The sequence below is a fragment of the Eulemur rufifrons genome, chromosome 30, assembly GCF_041146395.1.
Source record: "Eulemur rufifrons isolate Redbay chromosome 30, OSU_ERuf_1, whole genome shotgun sequence".
NCBI lineage: Eukaryota > Metazoa > Chordata > Mammalia > Primates > Lemuridae > Eulemur > Eulemur rufifrons.
The window spans coordinates 89,174,184-89,194,562 of NC_091012.1; the positions used below are offsets into that span (position 1 = coordinate 89,174,184).

Genomic DNA, 20,379 nt, shown 5'->3' on the forward strand with positions numbered 1-20,379 from the left:
AGTATTAATGTCCCTATTTTCATTGCTGATTTTAATTATTTGCCTCTTCAGTCTCTCCTTCTCTCTCTCTCTCTCTCTCTCAGTCAAGTTAAAAGTTTATCAATATTGTTGATAATTTCAGTGAAACAAACTTTTGATTTCATTGAATCTATTGTTTTTCCATTCTCTATTTCATTTATTTCTGCTCTAATCTTTATTATTTCTTTCCTTCTGCTACCTTTAGGTTTAGTTTGCTCTTCTTTTTCTAGTTCCTTAAGGTATAAACTTAGGTTATGGATTTGAGATATAATTTGTTGGTATATAATTGTTCGTGATATCCTCTTATAATCCTTTTTATTTCTGTGAGGTTATTAGTAATGTCCCCAGTTTCAGCTCTGATTTTAGTAAGTTAGGTTATTTATTTTTGATCTTTCTTCTTTTAAATATAGGCATTTATTGCTATGAATTTCCTGCTGAGCACTGCTTCTGCTGTATCCTATAAGTTTTTATATGTTGTGTTTTCATTTTCATTCATCTCTGTTTTCTCATTTTATTTGTTATTTCTTCTTTGACCCATTGTTTGTTTGTGAGTGTGTTGTTTAATTTCCACATACCACATATTTGTAAATTTTCCAGTTTTCCTTCTGTCATTGAATTTTATCTTCATTCATTGTGCTCAGGGAACGTACTTTGCATTATTTGTATCCTTTCAAAGTTATTGAGGTTTGTTTTATGGCCTAGCATATGGTCTATCATGGAAAAAATAAGGCATGTTCACTTGAGAAGAATGTGTATGCTAATCATGTTGAGTGGTGTATGCTATATATGTCTGTTACATCTAGTTGGTTTATAGTGTATTTTAAGTCCTCTATTTCCCTATTGATCTTCTGTCTAGATGTTACATTTATTATTGAACATAGTTTATTAAATTCTTCAACAATTATTATAGAACTGTCTATGTCTTCCTTTCATTGTTCTTGGGGCTCTGTTGTTTTATATGTATGTGTTTATATAATTACTACCTATTTTTCCTCATATATTTTGGGTTTCTCTTCTTTTGTATTATATGTTTACTACTATCTTCTTGTTCATATATTTTGGGGTTCTGTTGTTTTGTATGTATATGTTTATAATTATATTATCTTGTTGATAAATTGACCTTTTATCAATATATAATGTCCATATTTGTCTCTCTTAATAGTTTTTGACTTACAGCCTATTTATCTAATATAGTATAGTCACACAGCACTTTGATTACTATTTTCCTGTAATATCTTTTTCCATCCTTTCACTTTCAACCTATTTATGTCTTTGGATCTAAAGTGAAACTCTTATAGACAGCTAATAGTTTAATCATATTATTTAATCCATTCTCCCAATCTCTGCCTGTGATTGGAGCATTCTACTGTGGGTAAAATATTATCAAACAGCATCACATGCTACAGAGAAATCTTGTCCCATTTTAAGAAATTGCCACAGCCACCCCTACCTTCAGAAAGTGATCAGTCAGCAGCCATCAATATTGAAGTAAGACACTCCACCAGCAAAAAGATTATGACTCTCTGAAGGCTTTAGGTGATTGTTAGCAATTTTTAAGCAATAAAGTATTTTTAAATTAAGGTATATGTATTTTAAGACATAATGCTATTTCACACTTGCTACACTACAATATAGTATAAACACAACCAAAAATTTTTTGTGACTCACTTTATTGCAATATTAGCTTTATTGCAGTGGTCTGCAAGTGAACCTGCAGTATCTTCGAGGCATGCCTGTATTCTTTTATCTCTGCCACAACTTCATTAACAACGTACTCCTTAATATTTGAGTTTCCTCAAGGTTTCTTATAATCTGCATTATCTTGTAGAATGAAATCTACATTCTGGCTGACAAGAAGATAAAATATGTTTTTGCCTGGTAATTAAGTCCCAGTCATTAACACGCCATGGTTTTAGTTCTTTGGGAATCTTTACTCTAACTTTGACTCTGTTAGTGAATGTTTCCTAGTTTTTAACACCAGGGTTTACCTGAGACCTTTTGTTTGAAGAGACTGACATATCTCACTGGTAATGCCACCATCTCCATAGCTAAGTGTTTTCTGTTTTATTCTTTTTTGTTTTCATTTCAACATTTTCTGTCGCAGACAAGAGGTCTTCTTTCCTAGTGTAATCTATCTCATCTTCTCCTTTACATATTGCTCCTGATTGATTTTTGAAGTTCTCACTGTTTTTGCAAATTGGTGTCCACATATTTGAGTACTCTGCTAGCTAGAACCCATTCATCCCAATTTTTATTCCAACTACTGTAATGTATAAAGTATTTCACTTGTTTGTCATTTTTGGCAACATATACACTTTGCTTCATAAAGAAGATCTCCATGAAAGCATAGCACTTGCTCACCATCTTAGAATTTAGGCTTTCAGTACTGCGTTAGTGCCATTTATAAGTGATTTGCCACCTCCTCCTTGTTTCACCACCCCAACTGCCACCCCTACTCTCTACCCCACCCAACTCCACACCAGATGTGCCATCAAGGACTGCCAGCTCTACATTTTGGGGCCAGGTTTTGATAGTTTTTTTTTCTTTCAATAGTTTAAAAGTATCATACCACTCCCTTTTTGCCTCGATGGTTTCTAATAAGAAATCTGCTATAAATCTTACTGAGAATCTCTCATATGTGACAAGTTGCTTCTCTTTTGCTGCTTTCAAGAATCTTTATTTGCCATTGACTTTCAATAGTTTCATTATAATGTGTCTCAATATGGACCTATTTGATTTAATTCTACTTGCAATTCATCAAACCTTATGCTTGTGTATATTCGTGTCTTTGATCAAAATTGAGAGATTTTATGGTACTATTTCTTCAAATATTCTTTCTGTCTCTTTCTATCTCTCTTTTCTTTTTGAGATTCCCATAGTGTGTACATTGGTAAACTTGAATATGTGTCACAGGAATCTTAGGCTCTGTTCATTTGTTCTTTATCCTTTTATCTTTCTGCTCTTTAGACAGGATAACTTCAATAGACCTATCTTCAAGTTCACTGATTCTTTTTTTCTGCTTGCTCAAATCTGCTATTGAAATGCTCTTAGTGAGTTTTTTCATTAGCAGTTCCAGAATTTCTGGTTGGCTCCTTTTTAAATCTCTATTCCTTATTATTATTCTCCATTTGTTCTGATATAATTCTCCTGTCTTTCCTTTAGATATTTGTCCATGTTTTTCTTATCTTTTTGAGCATGTTTAAAACAGTGGATATAGTCTTTGTTTAGTATGCCCTATCTCTGTGCTTCCTTAGGGATGGTGTCTGTTAATTTCTTCTTCTTCTGTAAATGGGTCATACTTTATTGTTTATTTTGTGTTTTATTTGTGTTTTTGTTGAAAACTGAACATTTTCAACATTATAATGTAGTAACTCTGGGAATCAGATTCTTACCCTTCTTCAGGGTTTGTTTGTATTGCTTGCAGTAGCTATAGTAGTTTGTCTAATACCTTTTAAAATTATTTTTGTAAAGTCTATATTGTTTGTCATATGTGACCTCTGAAGTCTCTGTTCCTTTAACTTGTACCCACCTAGTGTATTGGAAGAGAGTTCCTTGAGTAGGAGAAGGGGGAAGAGAGTCTTTTTTTGACTGAACATTTTATGGAAAAGATGGAGAGTGGTGACTGATTTAGGCTTAGTTTGAAGGGCCCTTGGTAAAGGCTCTATATCATTTCCTGTTGCTGCCATGACAAATTACCATAAACTTGGTTGCTTAAAACAACAGAAATTTATATTCTCGCAGTTCTGGAAGCCAAAAGTACAAAATCAAGGTGTCAGTAAAGCCACATCTTCCAGATATTCTAGGAGAAAATCTGTTCCTTGCTTCTTCCAGCTTCTGGTTGCTCCTGGCATTCTTTGGCTTTCAGCAACATCACTCTAATATCTGCCTCCAAGTTTACATTGCCTTCTCTTCCTCTTCTGTTTAAAATACCCTTCTGCCTCTATCTTGTATGGATACACATGATTGTATTTAGGATTCACTCAGACAATCCAGGATAAGACCCTTCTCTCAAGTTCCTTAACCTAATCATATCTTTTGTCACATAAGATAATTACTCTTTTGCCATATAAAGTATCATTCAGAAGTTTTGGGGATTAAGATGTAGATATATATTTTGGGGGGCCAACAATCAGCCCCTTATGGGCTCCATTTTATTTTTACATCTACTTTTTTTCATCAGGCTAGCAGAGAGTTAGGAGAGGCTATGCTGGAAAAAGAGAAGGGAGAATTTTTCTCCTTTTCCCTAAAAGTTATTTGACTTGCTGCCTCCCTTATCCATGGGGAAGAATCAAAAATGTGTGCACAAGCACAACTAAAGGCAAACTTCTAAAATCCAAGCAATTTGAGTTTATTGTTTTGTGGTATCCTTTTGTCACAGGGGGTTCATTCCTGTTTTCAGGGATATCTCCATGTAATCCATTTAGAGCAGGCCTTTCAAAGTCTTTTGTGGTTGGAAAGGGGATAGAAAAATGTAGTAATTTAAGTGTCTTCCTTTTCCCAGTGACATTAGTATTTTAATTAGAAATTCACAAAACTAGAATTTTGGAGATTGGTTAAATTAAACTCAAGATCTACATTTTATAGATGAAGACATGGAGGCTCTGAAAGGGTAAGTCCCCTCGGTAAATTCTGGAAGACAGAAAAGGTCTTTGAGACCAAAAGACTGATTCTCCCAAGAGAGGTATTTTAAGCCCTAAGAAACCAAGAAGGGGTGTGTGTTTGTGTACAAGTGTGTGTTTTATTTTGTGTGAGTGGTGGGGCAGGGGGTCTTCCCAAGGTGTCATGTAGAAATTAAAGCTGAAATAAATACTTGAAGCCAAGTCAAATCCTCAGATTTTACAAATAAAATTACAGAGACCCTTATAGGTGAAGTGATTTAACCAAAAACTACATAGCTATCTAGTTGCAGAACTAGATAAAACTAAAACTCCAGGTCTCATTTCCTAATTCAGTGGTTCTTATACCATACTATGTAAATATCTACTTTTATTACTAAGTCACAATATTGTCCCTGAAGGCATGCAATAGGGGACTTCTTTGCATTGTCACTCTGAAGATTCAGTGCTCACATACATTGGTCTCCCTCTACCCTCCAAACTCATTCACATATGAAAGATCCAATGATTGTCAATTATTGGTGTCGTCCTCAGTAGCACACTAAGACATGAATATACAAGCAAGTGATTCCTACCTGGGGGGCTGCACCTAAGTTATATAAAGTGACTATCTCCATAGACTAAATCCTCTAGTGATTCTCTCCCTTCTTTTTTGTTATTAGGGTTGTAACAACTCTGCTATATTTTTTTGCAGCTTTCTTAAAACATAATTGACACACAAAAAACTGCACGTTTAAAGTATAAAAGTTTTAGTTTTGATATATGTATACACTCATGAAACAGTCTCCAGAATTAAGATAATAAACATATTCATAAGCCCCAAAATGTTCCTCATTCCCTGTTATATCTTTCCTTTCCACCACCCTTCCCCTTGTTGGCCCCTCCTTTCCTTCTTGATTTGGCTTGATAGTGTTAAAATGTTCCAACCCAGAAAAGAAGCTAGATTCTCTGGATCTGAGCCAAGATTGGAAACTTTCCTTGGGCTTTGCTTCCTTCTTTCTTTGAAAAGAAGCCAGATCTTCCCAAAGACCCTGCTTTGCAGCTCCACACAAACAACTCCCAGATAAAATCAAGGGCCTTAAGAAAGGTACTGGGAGATTGGAACACTTGAATAAATTGCAAGGAGGATTCTAAAGTCTGAAAATTATTTGAGGATAAAATAAAGAAATGTTTGGAGTGAAAACATACTTCTTAAGGAAATATTTTTTCCTATTATAACACAGCATAAATTTGAAAAGTAATGAAAAGAAGAAAATCCCTCATAATTCCACTACCCTAACTGAACACTGTCAGCCATTTGTTATGTTTTCATTCCTGTCTCTGCCCTTGCCAGAAAGAAAGTCTTTATTGAAACCTATTTTGAATGCAGGTTTTAAGCTTTGGTGTTTAGACTTCTTTTCTCTACATACCTCCAGCATACACCACTGTAATCTAGCCATAAAATCATGGTGGTGTATAGTTTTCTCAGATCTCAGAGAAAGAATTAGCATGTCTTCATAGAGAAAGTGGCTGCAATATGCTGTTAAAAACAAAGGCTCGGCCGGGCGCGGTGGCTCACGCCTGTAATCCTAGCACTCTGGGAGGCCGAGGTGGGCGGATCGTTTGAGCTCAGGAGTTCGAGACCAGCCTGAGCAAGAGCGAGACCCCACCTCTACTAAAAATAGAAAGAAATTATATGGACAGCTAAAAATATATATAGAAAAAATTAGCCGGGCATGGTGGCGCATGCCTGTAGTCCCAGCTACTCGGGAGGCTGAGACAGGAGGATCCCTTGAGCTCAGGAGTTTGAGGTTGCTGTGAGCTAGGCTGACGCCACGGCACTCACTCTAGCCTGGGCAACAGAGTGAGACTCTGTCTCAAAAAAAAAAAAAAAATAAAAATAAAAAAATAAAAACAAAGGCTCCATTTTTTTGTTCTGTTTACAGGTTTTAGAGAATCAGAATCTATAAAAATAGGGAAATATCTCTTCTCCATGGAACAAAAGTTTACAACAAGAAAGAGCAACTACTAGGAAAATTCAACTGCTATAGCCAAAGTTACACCTTTTGTGGAGTGAGTGTTAGGGATAAGGAAATTAAGTTTTGAGTGTACATAGGCAAGTAACACCCCTATTCTCTCCCCACCAGATTGGAAGGACCCATTTCAATGTTGATTTTCCATTTTCAGCACTCTATATGGCTTGCCAGCCAATTAACATGCTATATGGTCCACCCAAAATTTATTACAGGCAGTGAGGTTCAGTTGAATGTGTTATCCTGAGAGTCAAGAATCTTTGCATAGAGCCTGGCACAGAGTAGGCACTCAACAAATATTCATTGAATCAGTGGACCTGAGTTCTAGTCCTAGATTTTGTCATCAACTTACTGGAAAGTCAGTAAATTTTTGAAGAAAATGGTAATTTAAATTTGTCTATCCTTATCACCATCCTCTAATACATAGACTTGGGCTAAGAGAATTGGTTTACCAAAGATGCTCAAGCCTTTCTAGTCTCTAGTTTCTTAAAGTGCAAAATAGGAATAGTACTTCTTGCATATTTCATGAGGCCAAATAATATAACAGGTGTAAAAGTGCATTAAAAATATAGAATATTATACACATATAAGGCATTATTAAGATTATTAGTATTAAACCCAAATTCACTGACCAGGGGGTTAAAGGAGCTGGAAAACAAAAGGCTAAGGCTGCATTTGTAGGTGGTAATTACCCTTTGAGTGGTGTTTAGGAAGCTGTGGGCAACTTCAATAATATAATCAAATCCAAAATGAATGGAGGAAGCTACCTGGGTCAAAGGATGCTGAGTCCCGAACGCCTAGCTCTGCCGGACTACGAGTATCTGGCTCAGCGACATGTCCTCACGTACATGGAGGATGCAGTGTGCCAGCTGCTAGAGAACAGGGAGGATATTAGCCAATATGGCATTGCCAGGTTCTTCACAGAATATTTTAACAGTGTCTGCCAGGGAACTCACATTCTCTTTCGTGAATTCAGCTTCATCCAAGCCACCCCCAACAACAGGGCATCGTTTTTACGGGCCTTCTGGAGATGCTTCCGAACTGTGGGCAAAAATGGTGATTTGCTGACCATGAAAGAATGTCACTGTTTGCTGCAATTGCTGTGCCCTGATTTCCCGCTGGAGCTTACTCAGAAAGCAGCCAGGATTGTGCTCATGGACGATGCCATGGACTGCTTGATGTCTTTTTCAGATTTCCTTTTTGCCTTCCAGATCCAGTTTTACTACTCAGAATTTCTGGACAGTGTGGCCGCCATCTATCAGGACCTACTGTCAGGCAAGAACCCCAATACAGTGATTGTGCCAACGTCATCCAGTGGGCACCACCGCCAGCGACAAGTTATGGGCGAAGCCAGCATGGAGGGAGTGGAGGCGTCGCTGTTCTACCTTGTGCCGGTCACCTGTGTGACCGGCACAAGTACAGCTGCCCACCCCCAGCACTTGTTAAAGAAGTCCTAAGCAAAGTTCAGAGACTGACCTTCTATGGATTCCTTGTGGCTCTCTCAAAGCATCATGGAATCAATCAAGCCCTAGGAGCTTTGCCTGACAAAGGGGATCTAATGCATGACCCAGCCATGGATGAGGAGCTGGAACGGCTGCTGGTCCAGGTCCCAGGCCTGGTCAACTCGGTCACTGCCAGCCCAGAGGCCTGCTGCCTGCCTTCCCGTACTCCTCCCCAGGTTGGCTCCCCTTGGAGACCCCTCCACCACTCCCGAAAAGTGGATGCAGAGAGCGATGGCTCCACTGAAGAGACAGACGAGTCCGAGACTTGAGGAGTCCGAAGGGTCCTGCCTACAGCGCCCTGGACCCTGCCCCCCACGCCAGCCCTTGGTGCTCCCACCCGGCCTCCTCTCCAGCGCCCTGCCATGCTGCCCTCTGCTGGCGAAAAGGCTGAATAACAGCCCCAGCCCAAAGACCTGCCAGAGAGGTGCTGATCAGCCAAGCCAAACCATGACCCTAGAAAGTTAACAGCCTGCTCTCCCTGGCCCTGTCAGCCTTTCAGTGCTAGGCAGGCCCCAGGCTGACAGACTGTGCTGAGGCCACTGCATCACTAGGAAGGGGACTTGGCCTTAGCCTTTTGTTAATACTCTTAACCTCTTGAGGAAGAGCAGTGCATTATCGTCTCAGCCAACCTCTGCTATTCCCCTGATAAGGTTCATTTCACAGCAACTCCATTAAGGGGGAGAACATGAATAGCCATGCAGGGCCTTGCATGGTCAAGGGTGACACCTCAGATGCAAGTACTGGGAGGACATAACCACTGTGGCCTGCTGGAGGACAGCCACTAGCCCTGATAGGACGGAGAAGGGTGGGCAAGAAGACACTTTCACTTTCAAAACCTGCTTCAAATCTCCTCTGTGTCTAAGAGTTAAATATGTGAAATGAATAAAGTCCCTTGTGTCTGGTAAAAAAAAAAAATGAATGGAAAAGGGTACATCCTGTGTAGCTAGGGGTTCTCGTCAGCATCCACAATTTCCTTGCTATGTGTCTTTGAAAAGTGATCTGATGGCTCACACCTGTTTCCTTATCAGTAAAATGAGACAATTGATACCTAGCTCATAAATGTGTTGTGAAGATTATAATGCCAACAGGTCTTATCAAAGATATAAGGAGTTTTCCCTTAAGTCTTTTCAGAACTTAATGAGGTAACTTCAGAAGCAGCCATAGAAAGTAAAACCTCTTTCTGACATTTTCATAAGGAGAGGAGGGAAAAATTTCTTACTGTCAACCCAAAGACAGGTAGGTGGGCTCAAAATTCTAATTTTCTTATGAACAACAAAGATGCATCTTGAAAAGGAGAGAAAAGTTGTACCCTGATTGATTGCTTTCTTACTTTAATCAACCTTTCCTTTAAAGTTTTTAAACCATCTCAATTTAAAAGGATTAAGAGTCTAGCTTTTGACCACTTCAATATGCAAACAGTATACTGAACCAACAACAGAAACTCCAGGCAACACTGCTCACTGAAACCCCTTTCCTTAGCCAAGTTGTGTGTTTGTAACCTATAAACTGCAGCTCCTTGGGTTACACTGCATTGAAGTGACATGATGTGGGTAATATTGAACAGGTGAAAGGTGATGGCAGGGAGGGGCTACAGGCCACTTCACTGTCCTTGTGCTTGTGTAAGTCTGATTGGCACTGGACTATAACAGTAATTGGAGTGGAAAGACAGGTGGAGGGGAGGAGTTTATTCTGTGAATTAGAGATCTGCCTTGCTAATGACTCAACCAAGCTGGCCTGTATTGTTCTAGTCTGAATTCATTGTTTTGACAAGATTTAAAATTGACACTGTATGTTAAAAGTTCTGAGATAAGGTAATTCATGTCAGACAAATATGATTGAGGGACAAAATGGTATTTTTTATTTGTTGTTTTTATTAACCAGTGACAATGGATTCAGAATCACCCTGTGTTGATTCTTACAAATTTATCTTGTTATGAAAACTGTTCTAGCTTTTGAATAAAACACTTGAAAAAGTAGCTGGAGATAATCTTCTGGCACCTTCTTCGCACTCCCCCAAAGACAGCATAAGAGAACACACCCAGTATCAAATAACAAACACAAATACACATACAGAGTGCCTCCTAGCAGAACTCTCTTTTACAGTCTGTTCACAAGCAAATTTCTGAAATTGTAAACAGAGTTGCAAAGGCCTGTGATTCTAGCTTTTAAATATATAGCTTGCCACTAAGCTTCCTGAGTGACTGACATATAGCATAGCACATGACAGGAGTTTTCTTGGGATAGTTTCTGAAAGTAAGAGTCCCCTAAATTATCTTCAACCTGTTGCACATCCACCTGTTCCAAATACTGCCTTACAAGGAATTACACCCCGCTCAAACTCCCCTGCTGATATCTTAAAGATGAAAAAGACACTGGAAAAGACACCACTAAAGAAAGGGCAGTTTCCATTTCTCTTTGCTTTTCTTTCATTCAGAGACTATGACCTTCTGTATCTCAATAGGTTGAAATTCACGGACCACAGATGGGGTGGTGAAAAAAGTGTTAGGCAGTTCCCCAGAGCTGATGGAGCCAGAGTCACTTTGCACTGAGCCTCCACTATTCTCAAACTGGGAGATTTTCTTTTTGATCATTTTTCTCTCCTTGGCTCTTCGATTCTGAAACCAGATTTTCACCTGAAACACAAAAAGTTTTGTATTTAATGGGGCTACATACTGAATGCAGTTAACATAGTGATTACTAATATTGTACAGGTACTTTAGCATTTACAAAGCCCTTTCATAAATATATCACTTCATTTGAGCCTTACAGCGACCTTGTGAAGTATGCTCACTTAACATATTTAAAGAAAAAAGCAGACTCAGACAGAGTAAGTACCTTGCAAGAAATAAAACTGAGAGCAAGTCTAGGGCTACTGACTGACTCTGAATGCAGTGCTCTTTACATTACACCTCACCCACCTTCTCTGTTGCACAGGTAGAAATAAATAATGATAGAATGCAAAATGCTGAGTAGTACCAATAAGAGGGAGGGGTTTAAATAGCAAAGATAATTAAATGAGTCACTAAGAGAAACTTCCTAAAAGTAAAAAATTAATGAAAACATAGAACTGAATGAATGAGGGTGATGAAATACTATATATTTCTTGATGGAGACAAAGACCAGAGCCATGCCAATGTGCCTTTACACATGGATGAAAAGCAAGCTGCTTAGGTTAAGACAGTACATTAATGGACTATACAATTCTAGAATTCTATGATTCCAGGATTACTCCTAGACTTAAGTGAAAAAATATCAGGTAGTATATAATTTCAAAATTTGAGTAAATGGAAACTGTTGATCCTTGCCATGATTTAATCTTCATTGAGTACTCACAAAAAGCTAAATTTGAGGCAGGCATCATAGAATTATGTAGACCATAGAAAATTAAATTAAATTTCCAACCCTGGACAACTTAAAAACTTGGTTCAGGTAGCAGCATTGGTGTCCAGTTAGAGTTGGAGTTTTACTAATATGAACCAGATAATTGCCTTGGTTGCCAAATCTCCACTTCACACATTGGTTTTGACTATTTGGGGAACCAGATCAAAGTTTTGCCTTGCTTGATCAGCTCCATTGGAGTTGTAATTCCTCTCCACATCCTAAGCCCTTATCCTTTGCTTCCATACCCACAAGGTGCCCAGGTCCAACAGGATGAAAGTGGGCTTTAGGAAAGCTTGGAGAATGTCTTGGTCCTCTTGTTTTGCTTTCATCCCTGCTTATAGACTTCTCTAAAACTTCAACCTATTTAAATCATTATATGGGACATGTTGGATGTACTTCTGGTATACCTGTCTCTCAGAAAGGCCCAGGTTAACTGCCAGCTCTGATTTTCTTCGGATTGTGATGTATCTATTGCAATGGAATTCCTTTTCCAGCTCCAACCTTTGATGATCTGTGTAAACTACACGATACTTTTCTTTTGTCCTGGTTTTTCCTGTTAGGGAAGAAAGCATTGCATTTAATCTTATTCTGTTTCCTCAGAGATTGTTTTGGTTGAAGAAATCATAGCCACTCTTCCTACCTTCATCTATTGCTTTAAAATATAAAGCAAGTATATTTTTAAAGCAAATATTCATAAGTATATTACTCCATTAAATACATTCTCATCTGTGGTCATGATATCAGTGTCTCTATCTGTGTCTGTCTATCTGTTATCATCTATAGATATAGACATATATCCTTATATCTATATCTCTCTGTATATATGAAACCACCATCCCTCCAATTAATGTTTCTCCTAAAATGATCAGTAAAATCACAATCTTTCTACCATTGACCTAGTGTTACACCAAAGCATTAGAAAAAATGGGCATACATGGGCACAAAGAAATTTAAAGGACATTGGAAACCAAGAAGGGAGGTGGATGGGAGGGGAATGAGGGATAAAAACTTACCAATTGGGTACAATAAACACTATTCTGATGACAGGCACACTAAAAGCCCCAACTTAAGCATTGTACAAAGTATCCATGTAACAAAAATATTGTACCCCCTTAGTATTTTGAAATAAAATAAAATATAACAAAGTGAAAAAAATGCTTAAATATTTAATCCATGATTGTCAACTTCTTCCCACTTACATTGGGGCATGGCATTGCAGTAGTAGCAACATCCATTGTACATGCACTTCCTATTACATTTTATGCAGTTCTTTCATACTATTTCCCATTAAACCTATTACCTACCTTCTTGAATTATGCAGAACATGTCTTATCCCCAGTTGACGGATAAGGAACCTGAGACTCGTGAGGGTAAGTAAGTGACTTTGTGCTAGTGAGCTGAGGAGAGGGGACCCAAACATATATTTTGACTCCTAGTTCAGTGTGCTAAATGTTATTCCAAGTTTAAACATGCTGGGAAGCATAAGAATGGCCCAACTGTGACAAACTATTTTGGGATCCTTACATTATAGTTACATATACTCCTCAGACAGAGTTTGGTTTCGATAGTCATTTAAAAAGAAAACATTTCCTGTCACTTAGCAGATTCTATTTCAGAATAACCCCATTACCTATTAGAAAAAATAGTTTTTATGTAACAGTCTTAAGCCAATTTTTATTCCCAGTGTATTAAATAGGGGAAGGAGGGGGTGTTGACTTAAGCAGAATAGAGTGAATATTCCATGCCCTTTGAAAGAATATCCAAACATTTGCTTTGTGTTACAACATTTAACTAATTTCTCATGCCCTCCTTCAAATAGAGTTTTATTCCTCCTTTCAAATTTTCCAAAGGTAATTAGGAAGTTTCCTTTTCTTTTCAATTTCTCTGACCCCCTCCAGGATCTTTCTCCTTTTTCTCTATGGCTTTTAGAAACTCCTTCTGATCTTCCCTGGTTGTTTTTGATGTGAAGTTTTGGGAGGTGATCTGTAAGACAAAGCCTTCTTTAAAGTGGTTACCTAAACTCCATTGAGGTGTTAAGATGTAGCACAGGCCTAACAAAGGAGCTACATAGCATCAGATTCCATCCTGAACCCTCTTTACATTCAGGAACACCAGCCAATTGGTTTGGAATTTACAAGCCCTAAACAAATGTCAGACATCCTTTCATCTCCAGGAAAGAAAAAAAGAGAACATGAACGTAGAAATAATTTCTAGATGAGAGATATATCTTATGATTCAACTAAATGGCTGAATAACTCATGGACATATGAACTAAATAAAATCCCTCCCCATCCCCATAAATGGAAAATGATGAGCCCCAGTCAGTTAACTTACCTTAAAGTCCCAAATTTTGAGCTGGTTTTCTGAATCTAAACAGAAACCCAGGAAACCAGAGGTCTAGTTTTTGGTTATTGCAAAGACAGAATTTATATTTGGGAACAAAAAGAAAACCTTGAAGTTTAATTTATTTCCAGAACCTCAAATCTTGGGATCAAAATATATCTTTGAAAAGATGTTTCCTAAAATCTTTCCTAATCTTAAAGTGATTGAGTGTTTAAATTCTAACTTGAGGGAGAAAGTTTAAAATTCAACTTGTGTGTGTGTCAGTGTTTTCTGCTCTTTGGTAATCAATAAATATAACCAGACTTCAAGAACTCTGGAAAGGTTGCAATTCTTCCCCACCCCCATTGGTCATAAATTCCCCTCTTGCAGTTTCTTCTGAGGACAATAAAGTCAAGACCAGGCCTCTTTATTTGCCATGAAAATCCTCACCCTTTCCGGCAATATAACCCCTGAAGAAAGGAGGGATGAGGAAGAGCCTGGCTGCATATCAAAGCCATGCGTAGTGTTAAAATGAGTCTGTTGCCCCAGTCTGACAGATAAGACCTAAAACCCCAAGAAGACATAGTTCAGGGGAAAATACTGACTGCACAGTTTACAAAGAGAAACAAATTTGCATTTCCTGGTGCTCTTTTTGTGTCCCCCTCCTTGAACTGTCTCCTCCCACCCCATTTTCTCTTCCCCTTAAATGATTAAACCAGATTAAATGATGAAGGAAGTTTGGACATTTTCAGGTAAAGCATAATGTCCATATTTCCATGCCCAAGCAACAAAAAAGCATTAAGAGTACTTGTTTTTATTGTTCAAACTATTCTCTTCTTCCAGAGACTATGACATTTCTGAGGGTGAGAGACTCTCTTCTCAGCTGCTGTTGTGAATTAATTTAGGAAAATAACAAAGTCTAAAATATATTTGCTTTATCTCCAAAGACATGAACCAACCTCTGTAGTTTAAGATAGATGGAGCCCTTCCCATTACCCAGCAGACACTATCTCCCCAGAGTTTGCAAGCAAATGTAATTATATATGGTAACTTATTATCACCCTAAATGAAATAAAAATAGTGCTCATTTGAGAGACTGGCTACAAAAGGGCTGTTAGGTAGAAAATCACTCTCCAAACCTAGGGGTTCTGATAATGATAGTATGGGGGTAAATATGATGAAAATGAATATTCTTCTGTAGGGAATATTATGTAATGGACCCCACCATGATGACTTTTACTTTATGGCAATCCTTCACTGCTTTTAACTAAAAATTGCATCCAAATTCATTTTTTAAAGTTGCCCAGTGAAATGAACAAAACCAAGGAAGACAATGATAAGCCTCAAGAATTATTGAGCAACTCATTTTATGAAGTGTCCTAATTGAATAAAGCCTTTACAGTATGACTTTCTCAGTGCTGTCCAGTGGCTGAAGACAATCAGAATCAGAATCAATCGTTATTTCCTCCTCTACCCTCTTTCCCTCCCCTAACAAGAAAGCCTCTTTCCAGCCCTGTTAAGTTACTACCTTACTAATGTTTAAAATATGAAAATGCATGAAAATACTTAACTTTCCATACACACTTTTCTGTCAGATTCTTTTTCATATAATCTTTCAAATGAAATGTGTACTGGAATAGACCAGTATTGGAACTAAATGGGATAGAAATATCTTTTAAATCAGACCACTTTGCTCTCATTAGAAAATCAAATGCTATAATGGTCACTAGGAAATGTTTTCTGATTGCCCCTTAATATGTATATTTTTCTGTCTTTAACTTAAGTCTATTTAAAACATTCTTCAGTTATAGAAATAACTTTCACTTGATTATTTTAATCAGAAAGAGGTTACTTTCATTTTGTAGTTCATCTATTTGCCTCTCAGCCATAAACCATGTGTTGTTCCACAATACTACAGAGTGAAGTAGAAAATTTAGGAGGATCTGACTCATTCATTCATTTAACAAATATTTATTTAACTATGTGCTAAGCATATAAATGGGTGCATTGTGGTCCAGTGAGGTGATCAGCTTAATTGTTTTGTGGGGTTTATAACCTAATATCTATGAAAAGGCTTCAGTGAATCCATGAATCTCCTGAAATTATGTAAAAAATTATTTGTGTGTGTATGCTCATCTGCTTTTATGCATTTTTCTAGGAGGAGGGTCCATATTTTACATCATGTTATTAAATTGTTGCTAAATGTGCACCGTAGGCTACAAGAATATAGCAAAGGGATAATTTTAATTTATAAGACATTAAAATGAAACAAAGGTTGAATTTAATAAAGCCTCATCCATAGGATAGGTTGCCGTGAGTCAAAGGGGCTCCAATATCACTCAATTTTAAACTTCTCATTGAAATTGGAGAGAAAATCTTGTGAAGGTGGTAAAGTCAAGTTAGGTTTGAGGGTTTAGCCAATGATGAAGATGCCACAGACTAAGGAGGCCCCTTCTAAACTTCCCCTGGGACCAGAATTACCCAAGAGAGAGGCTCAGGCTAGTGAAAGTAAATGCAAATGGGAGACTTTAAAGCAGATAAACCTGTCATAAACAGAAAATTCATGGCTCAAGATAATTTCTTTTGTCCTTTTTTTCATTGTTCTCTATTCCAAAGGACATGTCATCAACTTCCCTCTTTTAAAGTGTTTCAAAACATAATCCTTGAACTGGGAGCAGCTACTTTTCTGGCTTTTGTATCTTTTTGCTGATTGTTGGGGTTTAGTGAATGGATGTTAATTACAACCCCGAGATTACATGTAATAAGGGCTCTAGGAGTGCCCCATCCTAACCTCATTTTCTATTCTACTTAGCCGGCAGATTCACCCATATTTTTTTTAAAAAGTGCAGATTTATCCCCAAAAGCTTTGAAGTCATGTATTTAAACTCTATTTTTAACTTGGGATTTCCACCCTAGTAATGTTCTAATCAACTGGAACTCCCTCCTCTGGCTAAAAGTTCTCCTAATGGTAAAAGTTGATCCCTTCTCATCCTCTTGCCTTTGCTTTTTGGAGGGGAGAGAAAATGCAGACCTGTGAACAGGAGCATAATCATTGTGGACAAATGCTATTGAAATGTCTTTTCCTCCCCAGAGGGATGAAAGTGATAGAGTCGAATTTTACTAATTTTCTCTAATGATAGGGAGCAAGGGTTGGAATAATAAGAATGTGGTAAAAGAGCTATAGACAGCTGAAAACAAACATCCCCCCTCGCCCCCCCCGTTCCAAGATTAAAGCGGAGCGGCCACTTCCTCTGCCCTGGCTCCCAGCAGTGGACCACTGGTTTGCTAGTCGGCATTAGGCTGGCATGGCTGTGCCTTTCCGTGTGCTGTCATAGAATTGCATTCAGCCCCTCCGCCTAGAGGACTCCTGCCTGGATAGTTATGAGGGCTTTAAGCCACTTAGTAGTGCTGGGACTGATATTCGTTCACACCTGGCAGGTGTGAGGATTCAGTGCTATAGCCTTCGCGACTGCCTCAATGCTTCCATTGGAAGAAAGGACGTTTGAAGAAGGCAATGGATTTGAGGCCAACACGCCTCTGCCAACTTGGACGAAGGAAGGGGAGCTTCCTTGAGAGGCCAGGGTGACTGAGGCCTCTTTGCCTTTGGGCCTCCGTGGCTAACGTGGAGGGTCCATTGCCAGCCAAGCACCATGAACCTAAGTTGAACATCACCACCTTTTGGGGGAGGGGGAGACGGCCCGCCCAGATGGGGAAAGGTTTGGAAATGGAGCAGGCAAGCAGCAGTGCCTGAACATCGGGACATCACGGCTGCCCTCTCGCTTCATTCACCCGTTGAGCTTTCTCGTGCATCTGTTTTCCTACTGGGCAACTGCAGGATTGGATGTTGATCCCTGTGGCTCAACATACTCATTGTCCACCCGCTCACTCCCTTGATCGAGCAGCGAGCAGCGAGCAGCGAGCAGCGAGCAGCTAAAAACCACCCATAGGGTAGGTTTAGTCCCAATTGCCATATTTAGCGAGCTTTGAGCCCAGGTGCACGCGAGGGAGGTACCTAATGGCCCAGGCAACCACGCAGAGGTCTCCTCAGCTAAGCTCTCCCAGGAGAGACCTGAGAAGTAGGACGGCGGGCAGGCCAAGAGAAGTAAAGAAGGGAAGGAAGGAAAAGTGTGTGAGCATTGGAATCTATTACTCACCGGTCACCTGCAGGGTCTTGCGCATCCATGCATAGGGGCTGTGGCGGCTCCTGCTGGGGGAACTGGCGTCTGCGGTGCCGGCGTCGATGGGGACTAGAGACCGCCCAGCCGGGCCTGGCAGGCAGCCGCCGCTGCTTCCCCCGCCCACGGGACCCAGGTTGCTGTAGCTGGGCAAGTCGAAAGCGGCGGGGCTTGAGGTTATGTCGTTCATGGACACTGTGCCCATTGTACTGGACGGCCCACGGTACGCGCTCCAGTCCTCTCGGGGGGGACTGTAGGGTGAGCCCCAGGTTCCCAGGGATGGCCCATGAGGAGCCATGCTGGGCATATGGGGATACCCCATGTAGTGAGCGTAAGCCGGGGCTGCAGCGAAGTTGGAGGCTGGCAGCGGACTCCCACCGCCCCCAGTGCCGCCCGCTCCAGCTGTGCCGCTCCCTCCAGGGCTCCTGAGAGTGCCCGGGTACATGCCTGCTTCTTTCTCCAAAAGGCAGCTTCCGTACATGGTGGCTAGGACAGAAAGAAGGAGCTCCCTAAGCCATCCTGAGTTCTAAGGCCACAACCCGACTTTGAGAAGCAGCGGAGAATAAATCTATCAGTAGGTAGTTGTGCAGCAAGCTCCTCTGCGCCCCTCAGACTACTCCATCCCACGTTTCCTACCCCGACGGTTTCCAGGTGACTAGTGGCCCTCTATAGATGGGCCACCAATGGCTGGGCTGACGTCAAGGGGCTTCAGGCTTTTATGTAGCATTTGCATTCAAATGAAGGGCCATTTCACTTTCACAGGAACTTGTTCACTCTATGCTCCCTCTCCCCCAAGCTCCCAGCCTTTCTGTCTCCTCTTTCTTGATTCTGTCTCTCTGGTCCCCATAGTATCAGTCTTGCGCATTTGGAGGCAGGAACTCCTCCAGGGATTTCTGACCAGCTCCCTCCAAAGTCAGAGAGATGAGCAGAAGCAGGGCAAAGTCCTGTTCTCTGGGATTCAGTCTTTACATCGCAGCAGCCTCCTCCCTTTCACTGATCTTCGCATGCTCAGCCTGCATCTTCGATCTCTCCTCTGTCCACATTCCCTGGTAGGGGTTTCTATATGGCACTTGCCCATGATGCCACTGAAAAGGGCTTTCCCTTCTCCTCCCTACTCCATCCCCAAGGAGGACGGCTTTGTTTCCAAGGGCAGAGATTCATTTCACAACTATATATTGTCTACTGTGTGCCAGGGATTGTTTAGGCACTGGGCATACAGCAGCGAACAAGGGACAAAAATTCTTGCTCTGCCCTTCTAAGGTTACATTCAAGTGGATGGCAGGCTGAGTTAATCAAATGTTTTACAAATATGTGCAAATTAAAGGAAGATAAAGATGGTAAGTTATGAAAAAGGGTAGGAGAGAAAGAGAAGAACCATGTGGATAGTGGTCTTTCATATTTTCATGTCAATCCACTGGTCTCAGGTGTCCCTTTCTGCCAGGTATGGCTTCTGTCCCAAAGCTGATGCCCCAAAGGGCAAGAACTCTTGCAGTCTCAAATCCATGGCAGGTGCAGCAGACTTGAGATTTCCTTTGTAAAGCTCCAATTGTTGGAAAAGATATGGGCTTGCCAGTAGATTCCAGTGAACTCAAGATCTTGCCTAAAAAATCCAGGTCACTTCCTGTGTTCCTCCTCTCCCCTCCCCTCCCCACAAGACCTACTACAACCTTTACTCCAGGCTGCTTCCTACTCAGGGAATGTGCTTTTCCACAAAATCCAACCTCGCACTCCCACTTAGCTAATCCCTCATTGGCTTTGGGAAAGTCACTTGTCCTGTCTGAGTTTCACAGTTTTTACCTTTTTAAAATGTAGAGCCTAATAGTACCTATATTACAGGACAGGATTTACTGAGATAATACATGCAAACTGCTTAATTTAGTGCTTGGCACACAGTATGGGGCCACTGCATGTAAATAGTTGTGTCACCATTAATTCACTCAACAAATATTTGAATGCTAGGTGCTGTTCTGTGTATGGAGAAATCTGTAGTGAACAAAGCCTCTAATTTTATTAAGATTATATTGTAGTCAGGAGAGACACTAATAAGTAATTAAATTGTATGGTATGTCAGCAATCAATGCTATCATAAAAAAGAAAAAAACAGTGGAGGAGGATAGGGAATGCTGGGGGTGTTGTAATTGTAAATGTGGTGGTCTAGGAGGACTTCACTGAGAAATGACATTTAAATAAAATATGAAAGAGTTAATGGAGTAAGCAATGAGGAGAGAGGATCCAGACAGAGGGAACAAGTAAAAAGAGAATGCTTGTCTAAATGACAAGGAAGACAGTTATAGTTAAAGAGTAGATGGGGTCCTGAAGGTAAAGGGGAATAGGCCATTGTAAAGATTCTGGT

General features: G+C 39.9%; 2 protein-coding genes and 1 pseudogene across 2 annotated transcripts; 1 reads left to right on the top strand and 2 right to left on the bottom strand.

Annotated features, from left to right (window-relative positions):
* Positions 1-1,687: 1,687 nt before the first annotated feature.
* LOC138378958 (mortality factor 4-like protein 1 pseudogene) lies at positions 1,688-6,124 on the bottom strand (annotated as a pseudogene).
* A 1,299-nt stretch (positions 6,125-7,423) lies between these two features.
* LOC138378389 (centriolar satellite-associated tubulin polyglutamylase complex regulator 1-like) lies at positions 7,424-8,578 on the top strand. Its single transcript, XM_069463740.1, is given in 2 exon segments — positions 7,424-8,029; positions 8,032-8,578. Coding segments are annotated over 2 exon segments (990 nt in total). The 5' UTR covers positions 7,424-7,425; the 3' UTR covers positions 8,418-8,578.
* A 1,405-nt stretch (positions 8,579-9,983) lies between these two features.
* Positions 9,984-18,711, bottom strand: CDX4 (caudal type homeobox 4). The gene is made up of 3 exons (XM_069464096.1): positions 18,006-18,711; positions 11,937-12,082; positions 9,984-10,781 (listed from the first exon to the last, which is right to left on the bottom strand). Exons 1-3 carry the CDS (start codon positions 18,505-18,507, stop codon positions 10,575-10,577), a joined length of 855 nt encoding a protein of 284 aa, XP_069320197.1. The 5' UTR covers positions 18,508-18,711; the 3' UTR covers positions 9,984-10,574.
* Positions 18,712-20,379: the final 1,668 nt, after the last annotated feature.

Excerpts from the sequence above, each read along its gene's own strand:
- CDX4 (XM_069464096.1), bottom strand. The coding sequence starts at position 18,507 with ATGTACGGAAGCTGCCTTTTGGAGAAAGAAGCAGGCATGTACCCGGGC. Across the intron at positions 12,083-18,005 it reads CAAGACCCTGCAGGTGACCG|GAAAAACCAGGACAAAAGAA; the intron begins GTGAGTAATAGA and ends CTTCCCTAACAG. Across the intron at positions 10,782-11,936 it reads TGGGCCTTTCTGAGAGACAG|GTGAAAATCTGGTTTCAGAA; the intron begins GTATACCAGAAG and ends TTTGTGTTTCAG.